General features: G+C 41.3%; 1 protein-coding gene across 1 annotated transcript in view; it reads left to right on the forward strand.

The window, feature by feature from the left end:
- LOC122808203 (hyaluronan mediated motility receptor-like) overlaps positions 1-16,271 on the forward strand; it is a 240,742-nt gene extending 224,471 nt beyond the window's left edge. Inside the window, exons 7-9 of the mRNA XM_044079172.1 lie at positions 15,332-15,491; positions 15,902-15,936; positions 16,046-16,271. Of these exons, the coding sequence (XP_043935107.1) occupies positions 15,332-15,491; positions 15,902-15,936; positions 16,046-16,271 (421 nt within the window). The remainder of the gene's footprint in view (positions 1-15,331; positions 15,492-15,901; positions 15,937-16,045) is intronic.
- The last annotated feature ends 329 nt before the right edge of the window (positions 16,272-16,600 follow it).

The following is a 16,600-nucleotide window of genomic DNA, read 5'->3' on the forward strand; positions in this document are numbered from 1 at the left end:
GGTCTTTCTATGGCATCAAAGGTCTTCACAAAGTGTTATAGCTTTCTGCAGAACACAGGAAATTAAAATTTTCTCTTACCTAGATGACCTTCTGATTCAGGCTTAGTCCCCAAAGCTTCTTCGAGAAAACCTTTCCTTCACTATTGCCCTTCTATAGAGTCTAGGGTTCACTATACATTTCCAGAAATCTTCCCTCATCCCTTCACAGCATCACATACAAACAGACCAAATGCTAGCCTCTCTTCTAGGAGAGAAAGTTTTGTTCCCGACTTCCTACTTTCAGAACATTCTTCTCCTGCAGTTCTTAACAGCCAGGGATTTTCTTTGTCTTAAGGTACATGACATTCACTATCTCCATGATACCCTTCTCGGGATGACACTTGAGGAGGTTGCAGTGGTACCTAAGAACAGTGTGGAAACAACACTTACACCCCTTAGAGTTTCTGATTCCACTCCTGCCTTGTTTAAAAAGGGAACTAGAATGGTGAATCTTCCAGGTAAACTGAAACCCAGGCCTATCACTGCAACCACCCCTTCCTTCCCAAGAGTTATTCACAGACGCTTCAGGCACAGGTTGGGGTACAACTCTCCAAGCCTGTCAAGTCAGAGATGTTTGGTCTTCCTTGCAGGCCAATGGACATATCATTGTGAAGGAGATGAGGGCTTTGATTCTGGCACTACAACTTTTCAGGCACAACCTTGCTCCAGGAGTGCTGAGTTGGTTCACTTACAATACCACAGCTCTTTGGTACATCAACAAGCAGGGAGGAATGAAGTCCTACATTCTATGCAGACTATCCCTACTTGCTTGGGAATTAGCCTTACAGAGTCAAATTTCCATGCAGGCAGTTTATCTCCCCTCAGCCCAGAACACAGTGGCAGATTCTTTAAGCAGGTCCATGATGCAATCCCACGAGTGGATATTGCACAGGGATGTGTTTATGGACCTAATTTATCATGGGAGTACACCGCAGATAGATATATTTGCCTCCCCCATGAACAGATTACTTCCAAAATGTTGTGCCAGGGTCCTGCATCCCCTGGTGTGGAAGGTGGATGCTCTGTCTTTCTCCTGGAAGGGGATGTTTCTGTATGCATCCCCCCCCTTGCCTCTGTTACAGAAGGTCCTACTGAAGATTCAGGATCAACCAAAAATCTTGCTGATGACTCCCCTTTTGGTCAAGGCAGCACTGGTTCCCCCCTTCTCATGCACCTAGCCAGGGACAGTCACCATAAGTTACCCCACAGGATGGATTTACTCACCCAGGACAAGGGAACCCTAGTACATCCACATTTGTCAGCTGTGAATCTGACATTGAGGGTGATAGGGTTTTAATCCCTTACAGCCACCTTTTTTATGACAATGTGCTAAAAGTTCTGCAGGAGGCCAGAAAACCCGGAACTAAGAAATCCTACATTTTCACATGGAAAAGGTTTTCCATATGTTGTTATAAAAAGGACATGCAACCTCTGTCAGTTGATGTCCCGGTGGTTTTGTCCTATCTTTGTGAATTGATGAAGGCTGGGTTGTCCTTTTCTTCAGGGAAGGCTCACCTTTCAGTCATCTCTTCTTGTCTGTCTTTGACTCCACATTTGGCCTCTAGGTTAAAGGTAAAGCTGTTCCTTAAAGGCGTCCTTCATATCAGACCTCCAAGAAAACCAATACCCCCTCTTTGGAATCTCAGTTTTGTGCTGGAGAAGCTTACACTGGCACCCTTTGAACCAGAAAGCTCCTCTTCCCTGCAACATTGTACTTCCAAAACCTGTCTTGTTAGTGGCAATTACCTCTGCTAGAAAGGTTTGAGAGTTACAAGCCTTGATGTTTATTCCCCCATTCACTGTCTTCCATAGAGATAGGGTTTTCCTGAGTACAAACCCTACCTTTATGCCTAAAGTGGTGAATGAGTTATCATTAAATCAGTCCATTAACCTTCCTACTTTTTTTTCCTTCACCCCAATGTCCCAGAGAGATAATCTTGCACACCTTTGATGTGTACAGACAACTCAGATACTACCTTGACAAGACCAAGTATATTCGCAAATCAGACTGCCTGTTTGTCTGTTACCACCCAAGAGCTCTGGGTAAGTCAATTTCCAAGCAAACTATTTCCAACTGGATTTGTAAAGTCATTTCCTTGTTATTTGTCAAATGGAAAAACACTCACTTCCCCAGTGAAGGCTCACTCCACCAGAGCAATGTCCTCCTCGGAGCATTTTTTAAAGGTTTCGACATTGGTTCTATTCTGGAGACAGCTACATGGTCCTCTGTCCATGCTTTCACAAAGCACTATAAGCTTGACACCATCTCTTAAGTCCAGAGCTGGGTTTGCAAGAGCAATCCTACATGGATTTATTGTTTAAGCATCTGCCATTCCTCCTCCCAACCTGTCCCAAGCTTGAGCTTTGGCATTCTCCCTTATGTGATGAATACTGCAGCATATGAATAGAAGGACATAGAATAGTTGTGTAAAATCTTACCATAACCATAGATGCCTTTCTCTTCTATATGCTGCCGTATTGCATTCCCCACCCTGCCTTCCCTCTGATGCTTGCCTAGTTTTCCTGCTGATATGCTTCCCAACCAGAATCTCAGGCTGGTGCTGGGCAGCATACAGTTCTGAGGTAGGTGCATGCTGATGTCTGCTTTATACATGACCTCTCTTTATGGCCAGCCTATGTGTAATGTGTTGCTGTGTAGCACTTACCTCGCAGTAGCATGAAAGCTTTTGGATGCTGGCCAGACGTATGAGTCAGCCGGAGGCAGACTCCCTTATGTGATGAATACCACAGCATATAGAGGAGAAGGACGTCTGTGGTTGTGGTAAGATTTTACACAATTATTCTTTCCTCATGGCTTTGCTAGATACTTTTGCCATGGCTACTATGTATCCTGAATCCCAACTTCCTGCCCCAAGAATCCTGACAAATATTATAAAGTTCTTGATTCCCACATTATTTGTGTAAAAAATATTGTTTGACCCTGCAGTCTTCTCATTGGAATCTGATAAGCCTGTCCTAAGCTACTGCCTTCTTTTAATGCCCTGTCTAATGATGAAGATATAGGGCAGTTGACAGGTATATGAAAAAGGTTTGCACCTTCTCTTCTTTGGCCTTTTGTGCTTACAGTTATGAGACACACATAACCATCTTTCTCTTTTCTTTTTTTGCGGGGCCTTTGTAAAATTTGCGTGACATGCCTCAGTCTGCAAGCCTTGTGCTGTTTCTTTACTGAATTCTGCTTCCCAGGTAGTATGCATTCTACTACGTACAGCTGATGCCTCTTCCAGAACAGCTGCTACTGGTACTGTTTTGAGGTGATTTTCTTGGCTTAGTCTCCAGTCTCTTCCTGTTGGTATTAAATCAAAATTGTTAGACACACGTCTGGATAGATCTGCTCTCTTTGGACCTGTTGCTGCTGACATTTTCAGTTACCGTTAGGAAAGACACAAGATAATGTAGGATTTAAGTAAATATTCCTCTCTCATATTCTGTGGTTTAAAAAAAAAACTACTCTTCTTTAGCTGGTCCTTTTTTTCATATAGACCAAAAAGCCTGTCAAGCAGTTAAAAGATATTCAAAAAAGATATCTGAAGACAAATCAAAACAGGAAATTAAGGGCTATAAACCCCCATTTCTTGTCAAACTAGCGTCCGTGTGACTATCTTCCCATTCCCCACTTCAGTCTACCCTTTACACCTTGGTCCAAGAGACTTTCCTTGTCGTTTTCAGTTTGGGAATCTATCACCAAAGATCACTGGTTTTTTTTCCAGTAATTATGAGTAGTTGCAAGATGCCCTGTCTTTCTTCCTGACAGGTCAGGCATTCCTTTGGTTCCTTGAAACCAATTCCATCTGATCCTTCCAGTCCTACATGAGATGTTTCTCCAAGGCATAATAGAATTAAGTCTCCCCTCATCAGAAGGGACAGGGTTCTGTTCAAGGCTTTTCCTGATTCCAAAGAAATAGGGAAAAGGAAACCCATTCTGGATTTACCACTTCTCAACTTCTGCCTGAGAGTTTGAAATTAAAAGTGCTTGCTCTGTGCTTTGTGCTCCTTCCTCAAACCTTTTTAGTAACCTTGGATGTAAAGGATAAATATCTTCATATTCCAGTCCATTCAGATTGCAGGAAGTTTTTTAAGGTACTCTGTTCTGGAGTATCACTTTCAGTTGTGTACTTTGCCTTTTGTACCTTCTAATTCACCAAGGGTTTTCACAACATGCCTAGCTCCATTTATTACATTCTGCGGCTTCCTGGGGATGCAGATTTTCCCATACTTAGACGACCTGCTCATTTAGACCCATACGAGCAAAATGTGTTTTCTGGACCTCCACTTTACAAAAAACCTGCTTCATGTGTGGGGTATTCACCTTAATCATCAAATAAATTAATTCTGGTTCCCTCCCAGGATCTGTTGTTTCTGTGTTTCAGATTCAACTCTATGCCAATAGTACCTCAGAACAAAGGGTTATTCCTCAAATAATACTTCTCATCTCTTCTTCCTCCAGATGTGACTGCAGCATGAGAAATATTTAGAGCAGTACGGTTTGTAGACTCCACGATTCTAATGATTCCTTGGGCAAAACTGCTTACAAGAAAGATTCAGTGCTATCTCATATCTATATGGGCACAGCAATACCATCCTCTGAGCTTCCCAGTTCCTCTCTTGCCATTCATCAAAAGGGAGCTTCGTTGGTGAATCAAGTCAGCTATCACTCAATCCCGGAGTGTGCTTTCTGGTTTCTCCGGCTTTTCAAGACCAAGAATTTTCAGGAAGACCTCTGTTTATCAGTGGGTATTTCTCAGATAGATCTCTTTGCTTCTTTTTTTTTTTTCAAACAAGAAATATCTTTATTAAATTATCATGTATGACATAGGGACATAGGCCATGCTACATTTGTATAAATGACAATAAACCATAGTGACACAGTCTCTGTTGCAAACATTATATATTTCAAACTGTGCGACACAACTGTAGCTGCAAACGTTATGCATCACTTTTAACATATCAAATCGCTTTGCTTCTAATCGTAACTGTCATTTCAGGCTTTTTTTGTAGAATTCCATGCCAGGAAGCTTGCAAAATGGTCACCATGACTGTTTCTTAGAAGGGGAGATTCCTGTATGCATTATTTCCTCTACCTCTAACTCCCAAGGGTCTTACAAGCCAAAAATCTTTAAGGTGACTTCCTTCTGGCCCACACAAAATTGATTCTCCTTTGTATTCCATCTGGCGCAGGAGAGTCATCACAAGTTAAACTCACAGAATGGACATGCTCACACAGCAAAAGGGCTCTCTAATTAATCCAAACCTCTAGAATCTGTGTGACTCTATGGGTGACCATATTTTAATTCCTTTCAGACACCTGTTCTTTCAGGACATACAACAGGTATTACAGGATACTAAGAAATCTGCTACAAGGTTAGGAGTATGGATTAAAAAGATTAGGTCATGGTTACAAGTTGGCTGTCAGAAAACAACAAAGTGTAAAGACTTCTCATTTTCGTTTTGTGGTTGATTTAAAACTGTGTAGTTCATCAGATGAGAAACTGAAAGCATAACTGCAAGTGGTCAGAACTTTCTCAGGTGATATAAGAATGTCATTTGGTGATAAATGTGCAAAAGCAACCTTTAAAGCAGGAAAACAACAGTTTGGGACAGGAATGTGGTATAAAGGAACTTGAACAGGAGGGAGTGTATAATATTTTTGAATTTATGAAGGGGTGGCAATAAAACACGAGTAAATGCGAATAAAACTTAGTAAAGAATGTTTTAGAAGACTAAAATTAATTCTGCAAACAGCCCTGATGTGTAGGAACAAGGTCCAAGCTATAAAGCAATTTGCTGTTCCTGTTCTAACTTACAGTTTTGGGGTGATTGACTGTTCCCAAAACGTATTGGATCAGTTGTACAGGAAAACAAAAAAATGCTTCACGCTTATCAAATGTTTAATAAAAATCATTGTATACCAAGATTATATGTTCCCCATTTTGAAGGAGGTATGAGCCTCCTTGAAATTGATTACATGTTTAGATTTACAGTCTTAAGACTGCATACTTATTTGCTGACCTCACAAGATCCAAAAATAGTGAAAATTTTAAAACATGAGGAGAACAAGTCTAAGATGACTTCCTTGCGTAGTTTGGCAGAAGCAGGGAACGGAAATCAAACCAGAAGCAGACACTGAATGTGCCAAAAAAACAAAAGAAAGAATATAAGATGAAGGATCAGATGAGAAGGCAAGAAATATGGAAAAGGCATGTTGTTGCAAGTACAAAAAAACTCCTGGAACAATCTCACATTGGTCAGAATGTGACAGAATGTGATGCAATAATGGTTAAGGAGAGGTGAAGTTAAATCAAAAGATGACATGTTAATATTGGTGGCCCTGGGTAGTAAACTATGTACATGCTGGTTTACAAAGTCCATTGAACATGTCAGAGAAACAGACAAAATGCAGGTTTTGTAAAACAGAATTGGTAACCGTCACACATCTTGTTTCTGGCTGTGATACACTAATGCCAGAGGGCCTGTATACTGAAAGGCATAATGACGTGGGAAGACTGTTGCACTGGAGATTGTGCAAACATTGCAATACTGAAGTAGCTGAGAAGCATTGGAAATATGAGCCACAAAGCATTATAGAAAATAGTAAAGTTTATACCACATGGGATCACCCATTACCAACAGTTAAAAAATAGATGCGAGAAGACCAGATGTTGTAGTCCAGGAAAAGAAGACAGAAGTAGCATTGATCACTGAAATTGCTACACCCAATGACTGCAGTATCTTACATACAGAGAGACAGAAAGTCATAAAATGCCAGGATTTGCAGGCAGAAACAAGGGCAGTGTGGAAAAGGATACCCAAACCATTCCAGTAGTAGACGGAGCAATGGTTCTCATAAAAAGAATTTGTAGTCATATTTAGATACGTTACCAATGCATACAACTCTGTATGAATTACAGAAGGAGTCTTTTCTGGGTATGTTGCTGGTGCTACAAAGAGTATTTTTGGCTGGCTAACATCAAAGATTGAAACAGTACTAATTTCATGAGCTTTAATCATACTTTAACTTAGGAATAGGATCCATTCCCATTATGGTATTAGATACCCAAAAGACTTGGAGAAATTAACCGAGAAACTAAGAAAACTGCTATGAGGTTAAGAGTATGGATTAAAAAGGATTCAGTTATGACAGAAAAGAATATGTGGAAAGAGACTAAATAAAAGATAATGCAAACACTGAGAAAGTGGGATCTCTTGTTTTTGGATACGAGTAGCAAGTTAAAAGTGGTGAAAATGGTTTAGTCCCTTTAGTTTTTATACAGTCCAGGCATATTTTTTATCAACTAGATGAAAAGTTGTATACTTGATCTTTCCAGTAGAACAAGGTAGTTTAAGATTACCTGATTTGAAGGGATATTTTAGAGCTACACAGTTAAGACTCATGTACGTAACACAAGCAGTGAACTATAATTTAAAGTGGAAAGGACTGATGATGATGAAGCAGGGGGGGGGGCTTCAAGAAATAACGAGAAAGTGGTGTTTTCCATGCAGATCCTTAAGGAGAATAACAAAAGTCATGCAGAATGTTTTCATGAAATAGCAGAAAGTATTATAAGAACTAAGCCAATTCAGTAATGGAGGGAGGAGATTCTGCTGATGGGGATGCCTGCTGTTAGAGATACAGAGAATACGCAAGAGGTATATGAGGGACCTCAGATTTACCAGAGAAGACTGGCAAAGGAGCCAATTTTTGAGAACAAATAACTAGAAAGGGAAAAGGTAATAGAGTGGGAAGAAGCCAAGAAGACTGTTGGACTGCAGGCTACAGACTGCCTTTCCTAAAAGGGATTGATGTCAGAGTATAGACAAAGAGATCAGGACAGGGGATTCTTAAGTGAAAGACCTGCTGTGGTAGAGTTTTTAATTGAATCTAGAACAGAAGCTGCTGTTAAAAAAGAGTTAATTATTGGGACATATAAAATACTGCACTTTATAGGAATAAATCAGAGGAAAATAGAAAAGATGGTGAAAAGAGATTGCATAAGCAATTCACAAAAAAAGTAATGGGAGGACATATATATGTTTCTCAGGTATGCAACAAAGTATTGAAGATTTAGAATTTGCTTGGAAATGTTTGCATATGTATTTTTCTACCCCAAGCAAATGCCAAAGATGTTTTCCTGAGGTAGATGGCAAATGTTGGAGGTGTGATGAGACAGAAGGAGATAACTAGGAAACCCAGCAGTATTGGAAGTATTGAATATTGTAAGAGAGATAAAAGATGGACCAAATATTACATAGAAATAAAATAGAAATTGTGGGAACAGTACATGCAAAATAATGTTTTGGAGGAGGAGTGAGGTTTAATGGAAGGTAGGAATTGATCTCTTTATGTAATGTTGGATTTATGATAAGTATGCAAAAGAATACATGTAGTGTGTAATGTTTGCAACTAGGAATATGTTAATATGGCTTTTTTTTTTATATATATGCGTATGTTTTCCTATATCTTTAGTGATAATTCAGTAAAGTTGTTAAAAAAAAGAAACCTGCTGCAAGGAAGAGATTTTTCCGTATGGTGATGCAAGGAGAATCAGGAGCCTTATCAAGCCCATCAGTCTCTTTTACTTGTGTGAGCTGCTGTGTTCAGGGCTGGCATATTCTTCCATTGAAGCACATTTGTCAGCTGTTTCTGCCTGCCTTCTGATCTGCCTTTCTCTACATGTTTAGAAGTCAAACTGTTTGAAAGGCGTCCCCTATATTGGACCCCCTAGGAAAAGCATCCCTTCTCCTTGGGATCTGAGTGTTTTATAGAAGCTGACTTTGCTTCCTTTTGGACCTGCTTCCTTAACTTGGAAGACAATTCTGCTAGTGGCGCTTACCTCTGAAAAAATGTTTCAGAACTGCAGACTTTAATGTTAATCCATCCTTCAGGCCTAAGGTGATCAAGGGGTTGTCTTTGAATCAGACACTCAATCTCTGTACTTTCTTTCCCTCCACTCAAAACGGCAGACAGAATCTTGCAATCTTTAGATTTTGCACAGGCAACTGAGATTTTATCTTGGTAAGATAGTGTGTGTTATAAAATCAGACCAGCTCTTCATTTCCTTTCAGAATAAGAAATTGGGTTATACTATTCAAACAATCTCCAAATGGATCTCTTCTGCCATTTTTTTATTTTTTTTATGCTGTGTCCTCTATGGTAAGGAGCTCCCAGGTTTGATTAAAGTGTATTGGACCAGAGCTGTAGCTTCTTCTGGTGCTTTTCAGAGATGTACATTCCACATCTATTTTCAAAGCTACTACTTGGTCTTTTGTACAAAGTTTTACCAAACAGTATACAATTGGTACTTTGTCTAGAGCTGGATTTGCTAGGTCTGTTTTGCGGTATCTTGGAATCCAGCTTATTTCCTCATTTCTCCTCCCTAGACACTTGGAGAGCTTTGGGACTATCCCTACTTGTCAGTAATGCTGTAATAGTGATCATAGGAAGGACCTATTACAGTTGTGTAAAACCTTAACCATAACAACAGATGTACAACTCTTCATTATTGCAGTATTACACCCAATCCTCCTTCCCCCTGTTCTTTTCTAGTTTTTTTTTGTTTTAAGCCAAGGTGGTATCCTTTCATTATCCCTACTTCTAGTTGATATGAGCTTTTTAAAGCCTCCTCCTTTATTGCCTTGCTGCCATTCAGTTCTGGAGCAAGAAAGTCTCTGTGTACTTTGTGCCCATACATCCCTTATGTGCCACATAACTTTGGTCAGCTTTGGTCTTATATCAGGTGTATGGAGTGGGAGGAAGATGGCAAGGTTTTGGTATCTTGGCCAGATGTTTGGCTATCCCTGGTAGGATATCCCATTATCAGTAATACTGCAGCAGTGATCAGTCAAGCATCTACTGTTATAAAGTTTTAATTGTTTTTTTAGTTTCACTTCTTATTGGCAGATACTTGTTGTATGTGAACATCTAGTAAAGTGGATGGTATTACAATGTAGTGCCTAATTTGTAAGTGAAACTAGCTTAAATAGTATGAAAAGATCAGTCTTTCTACTGAACATGAGAAACAGCAAACTTTTGAATTTGTAATTTTAGATATGTGTTTGTTGATGAACACGCTTGTCTTTTACCTTTATCAGTCAGAATTGCTATGCCATTTTTAAAATAAACATTTGCTGAGTGAATTCAGCTTTCTGTCCTAAGTCAGTGCTCTGTTATTACCTGTTGTTTTTTTTGCAGGAAGCACCTGGGATGAGAGTAGCCATTCCTTGGGTTCCTTCTTAATCAGTAGACCTATCCTCCACTGCCAGTATTGCAGCACGTTTATTTACAATGTTTTATCTTTAGAGTGGCTATATTGTAGGTTGCCTTTGTCTATAGACATTTGCACATAGGTTCATAGATATGTACTAAACTAATGGCCCTGGAGCCTTTACAAGCCTAGCCCATAGGATTACCCTGGCATCGTGCCACAAGACCTTAGCTCCCAGTGCCTCTGCCAAGTAGAGCCACTGGAGTGATCACCGGGATGAATTTTCTATTTCCCATCCACTCATTAAGATTTCTCTTGAAGAGGGCCAGTGAGGTGCTCTGCTTGACATGTATGGGAAGTCTATTCCATAGCAAGGGCAGTCCCTGGGTTATGAACCTGTCCCTACAGCATGTTCTGTTGATTGTGGTAATGAGGTTGAGGTCTCTGGAGCGTGTGGTGAGGAGGGATTGGGATTTCTTTAGATGCAGCATTTCTAACAGAGCTGGGTCAGACATGGCTTTGTATGTCAAGCAGAGGTCACCACTAAGTAGGTGATGTGAGACAGAGAATAGTTGGAGTTTTTTAGTCTCTCCATATAGGACACGTGTTTAAGGCCTAGGATCTTCTTTGTGAGGTACTTTTGCAGCCTCTCCAGTTTTTGCAGGTGTCTAGTGAGGTATATGCCAAATGGGCATTGTACTCAATGATTGGCCTAATGAGGGAAGAGTAGAGGGAGACAATGACCTCTTTCTTCCTGGATGCAAAACCCTTAGTAATGAGATGTGCCACATAGAAGGACTTTCTGACCACAGTGGCAATGTGGTGGTCAAAAGAGAGGTTGCTGTCAACCTGTGTTCCCAGATCTCTTAATAACGCCTTCTTTGTTCAGTGGACTACCATCGATGTGGTAATTCAAGGGAACCGGGTTTTTCCCAAGGGGGATGACGATACATTTTTTGGCATTGAGCTTAAGGCCATAATTCTGACACCAGTCGCTGGTCTCAGTGAGGCCTTTCTGTAAGATGTCGGCATCACTTGGGGAGTTAATAATAGCTCCCAACTTGCAATTGTCTGCAAACTTTGTCAGTCAGAGTCCCTTCGTTTTGGCCTGGACTTCAGAGAAGTAGATACCAAACAGAAGAGGACCCAGGACCGAACCCTGTGGGGCTCCACTCGTGACTGGTCGGCAGTCTGACTTGGAGTCCATTACTTTCACACTGTGTGTTCTATCTGTGAGCCAGTTTACAACTCACCTAGTGATATAGGGGTTGATGCCTAGCTTAGTGAGTTTTTCTATGATTTCTGAGTGGGGAATGGTATCAAAGACCTTCGCCAGATCAAGGTAGGCTGTATGAACCACCTTGTCTTCATCCATAGCTGTGGTGACTGGCTCAAAGAAGTTGACCAAGTTGAGCAAGCATGATTTACCCTTCACAAAACCAAAGTGTGTAGGATCAGGAGTTTGGAGATTCCCTTTACCCTTGTTTATTAGGTCCATGATGATGCGTGCCATAGCTTTGCATATCAGACTCGTCAGGCTAATGGGGCGATAGGTCCCAGGGTCTGTAATCGGTCCTCCTTTGTGGAGAGAGATGACTGTAGCAGTGCACCATTTGGTAGGGACAAAGCCTGAGCTGAGGCTGTGATTAAACAGGGCACACAGGTGAAGTGTCAGTTCACTCTGTAGTTCATGTAGAGCACAGCCAGGGATATTGTCAGGTCTCATTGAAGCTATATTCTTGGCCTTGGACAGTGCTGTTTTAACCTATGCAGCAGTAATACTGGGTGCCTGGCAATCTACTGGTATTGTGATTGGTCCTTTGTGGGGGGGGGGGGGTAAAGTTGGCACTGAATCTGTCAGCCAGTATATTGGCAATACCTGTTGACTCGGTATAGGAGGTACCATTGTGCAGTAGCTCAGAGCAAATCTAGGTATTGCTGTGGAGATTCTTTACATAACTATAGAAGGTCTTGTGGTTATCTTTACTGTCTGCTGCAACCTCTGTTTTTAGGAGCCCAAAGTTAGCTTTGGAGAAGTTTTTCATGGTGGTTACCTTTGGGGGGGGGGGATGTGGATTTCCAAGGTGATTAGTTTGTGGTCAGATCTAACTAAGGAGGAGTTGACTATTGGTGTAGAGCAACAGTCGCCCATGTTAGTAATAACCAGGTTAAGGATGTTGCTACCTCTAGTGGGGGTAAGAATGAGCTGGTCTAGAGCATTGGAGTTAATGAATTCCAGGAAACATTGGGCAAGTATATTGGTACATTAGTAGTTTTCCTAGTTAATGGAGGGGTAGTTGAAGTCACCCAGTATGAGAGTGTTTGGTTGGACCCTAATATTCTCCAGAGTGCTTAGGAACGTGGAGTGTGAGTCTTGGGACATGGTTGGGGACCTATAGCAGGCTATGACCTGAACCGCTGTCATACCCAGTGTTAGCTGCACCTGAAGTATCTCAGATGTGTTATGTTGGGCTATCAGTCTAGAGGTGTGCGCATCCTTTATAAATATGGAAACACCACTGCCTTTGGAGCTTTGGTCCAAGTTATGGAGTCGGAAGGTGTGGAGAGTTATAGCCTGGTAGTGCAGGGGTGCTTTCTGCTGCCTTGAAGCAGGTATCTCTACAGCACCAATGTCAATGTTCTCCATTTTAAGGAGTGCTTTGAGTGAGTGTATTTTGAGATTTAGACTTCTAGCATTGAGCAGGATGACCCTCATATTGCATTTGTTTGTAGCTGTTTCTGTCGTAATTTGGTCTTTGGAACACCGCCTATAAAAGGCACTATAGGAGTGGCAAGAACCTTGGCCATCATCCGGAAGCCCAGAGGTGACAGATGCAGGCCATCTCTGGCAAAACATCGACGTCTGTCAGTCATGTTATCCCAGGCGGACAGATACTGGATCTCCTTAGAATGACTCCAGAAACTTAGCCAATTGTTGAAATCAATCATTTTCTGCATGTACTGTGGTATAATTTTGGGTAATGTAGGATGCTGCTCAGGGCTAGGGTCATACCATCCTGGGCTACATAATCCGAAAGCTCCTCCATGTATCTTTTTCATGTAGTCCAAGGAGGTATGTCTCAGGTCATTCGCACCCACGTGTACAACGACAGAGTCATATTTGTACCTGATGTTGAGGGACCTGAGTGCATGCATTATGTGGCGGATTCTGGCACCTGACAGGCAGCTGATTGTTACTTTCCCCTTATTTATCCTAGTGAGTGGGACATCAGTGTGCCTCACTATCGAGTCACCTATGACTAGTGTGTTGGGCATGCTGTTTTGCCTGAGGGCCTTTGGTTGAGTGGCACACTGCTTAGGAGAGTTATGTGTCTCATGATTTGTGTTGTGTTGGTTGAGTGCATTTCTGCCTTGGAGGTCTCTGCTGTTTGGGTAGATTTTTATTGAGAGCCTGTGCAAAGGTGGGTGTGCGGTTTGTGTTTTTATGCGAAGGCAGTGCTGGTGTGTGTTCTGGAGGACTATGTGTTCCATGTGGTGTGGTGCAAGTGTTGACCTTCCCCTCTTGACCAGCTGTTATGGTCTTGGCTGGAGAGTGCGTGGCTTCCAAATTGGATATATAAGCGCATTTCTCCCAAGTCTGAGTGTTGGGAGGTAAGAGGAGAGAGTTGTCAGTGTACATGAGGCAGTTGCTACATTGCCTCAGGATGCCCAAGTTCACCAGGTTAATAGGAGAAAGCACAGGGAACTGACCTTTAGACATGCCTGGAGGGGTGGGCATTAATAAGTAGTACTGGAGCTGTTTCCTTGTAGAATGTTTAGTGCTGGTAGCACTTTTGTGTGCTACAATAATTGCTACATGAAGTCTGGTAAAGTGCTAAACTAATAAGCTAGTAAAAATGTAGGAGTGGAGAAAACTGGTAGATCTAAGAGAAAAATTGAAGTGCAGACTTTGGCACCACTCAGAAGCTTACATACAGTCCTGGATATAGCAAATCTGTATCTGGACTAGACTAGTTACAAGAAAGGCGGGAAACAAGTGCAAATGCGGGCTTTTAAACCAGAAAGTTGAAAGAGATGGAAAAACTGCCGAAACAACCAATAAGGGCCAGAAACCACTCCTCTTGTATTAGATAGGCTACCTAGTGCTCACCACTTCCACTGATAAGCTAGAAGGCTTCCCTCCAACACAGAAAGGCTTGGGGGGGGGGGGCTCAGAAGCTTACATACAGTCCTGGATACAGCAAATCTGTATCTGGACTAGACTAGTTACAGGAAAGGCTTGAAAAGTGCAAATGCGGGCTTTCAAACCAGAAAGTTGAAAGAGATAAAAAATCTGGCCAAACGGCCAATAAACTACAATTTCTGGGCCAAAAAACACTCCTTTTGTGGTAGATAGGCTACCTAGTGCTTACCACTCCCACTGACATGCTAGAAGGCTTCCCTCCAAATCGCCACACAGAAAGGCTTGGGGGATTCAGAAACTTACAAACAGTCCTGGATACAGCAAATCTGTACCTGGACCAGACTAGTTACAGGAAAGGTGGGAAACAAGTGCAGATGCGTGTTTTTAAACCAGAAAGTTGAAAGAGATGGAAAAACTGCTAAAACAGCCAGTAAGCTACAATTTCTGGGCCATGCAGTACATTTTTTTATAATGATTTTAGCCTATAAAAATTTATGCTGGAGTAACACTCACCCTCAAAACAAGTGTTTAATAATCTGTATTGTGCCATTTTCTGAGGAGCTGGGAAAGTAGTAAGTAATTTACTGCAAGCATCGTCTTTAGTGATGTATTTGTTAAGAGGTTGGTGCCATTATGAATGAGGTTCTGCCTAACCAGTACTGATGTACAGTAATGGTAAAGGACTCTTGCTGATAAGAGGAATGGCTGTTTCTCATCATTTATGTCCAATAACACTGTATTCAGCAAAGCATTCTGAAAGAGGTAAAGGTAGTTAAGTATAAGCTATGATGCCACTACTGGTGTATAATTTGTCAAAAGTGACTATATGTGTAGGTTTAAGCTGGAGCAGAATTGATTGAATGGGGAATAATGTGTAACATTATTCTAGAGAAGGTGTGTTTAAGACTGTCTGTTTTTTTTACAGTCTGAAACTGGACATTGAGGAAAAGGAGCAAAAGCTGCTTGCAGCACAAGAGGCTCAAACACTGAGTCAGATGAAGAACAAGGAGCTGCAGGATGCCTTGAGAGAACTTGAGAGTCTGAGAATGGAGGAGAAGCAAGAGGTGCAGGAACTGAACAGACAGGTATGACTATTGAAAGGTATTTTGGATGAAATCCTGATGGTGGTTACTTTCATAAGAGCATATGCTTGTCTGGTATAGAGATGGAGTTATAAAACAGTAAATACCAATCATTTTGTTTCATAAATTATGCTCATTTGTAAAAATGCATTTATTGTTATAAAACTGAAAATTTTATTTCAAGACACAATCTACATTGGGTAATAGCTGGGATTTTCACTTCTGCAGACGTTTTCTGTAGCATAATTGCTGTTTTATGTGTCTTCCGCTCTGTAAATAGGGCACAAGTACCAAGTGATGGTACATGCTGCAGGTCACTTTCTGGGGGTAGGAGAGCACTTGAACCCCATACCTCCTAGATTTTCTTTTTCTGTTTTTGCTTGTACACTTTGGCTCTTGATTCCAATTTACAGGATAGGGACATTCTTATGTTTGATGCAAAGAAGCAGTAAGTTTCAGGTATCTAAGTGTTTGTCAGCTTACCCACTTAGAAGCTCATCAGTGTCATAATAACATGGATTGACTTTAGACGTAACTGTTTGTACTGACTGTGGAAGAAGTACAGATGCTTTTGTTAGCGTGGATGTCTATGAAAAAAAAAAGCCGCCAGAAGCTTTTGCAGCCCATCTTGCTGCTCAGATGGCAGCAGACAGCAATAACCAGTGCATGGATCAGCAGGAGAGTTCTGCACATGATCACAAGCAGGAGCAGGACAGAGGGGAGAAGCTGAGGGACATGACCAGACACAAGGTAACTCATGACCTTCATCCTTTTGCTGACTAACAGCTCTTCCTTTTCCAGGTAAGTGATTAAACTTACACCTGTCATTGACAAACTACTTATAAAGGGTCAGGAGAGGTACTCTCCCAATGATCACCTTTATAAGCAAATACCAAGGTTACCCACATGTATAGAAAACAGGAACAGCCTGTCACTGAAGGTGGGGCTGTTTATTTCCACAGAGGTGTCTCTGTAGTTGAACTTAACCCAGAATGACTTCTCCTCTTATTTCCTTTGAGGACTGTCTTTGCCATTATTTTTTGTGGAACTACTCATGCATCCTTCAGTTGAAATTACTTGAAGCCTCCCACATTTTGTTGCAGTATTCTAAT

The sequence above is a fragment of the Protopterus annectens genome, chromosome 8.part0 (genome assembly GCF_019279795.1).
Source record: "Protopterus annectens isolate FY-2018-M chromosome 8.part0, PAN1.0, whole genome shotgun sequence".
Lineage (NCBI taxonomy): Eukaryota > Metazoa > Chordata > Ceratodontiformes > Protopteridae > Protopterus > Protopterus annectens.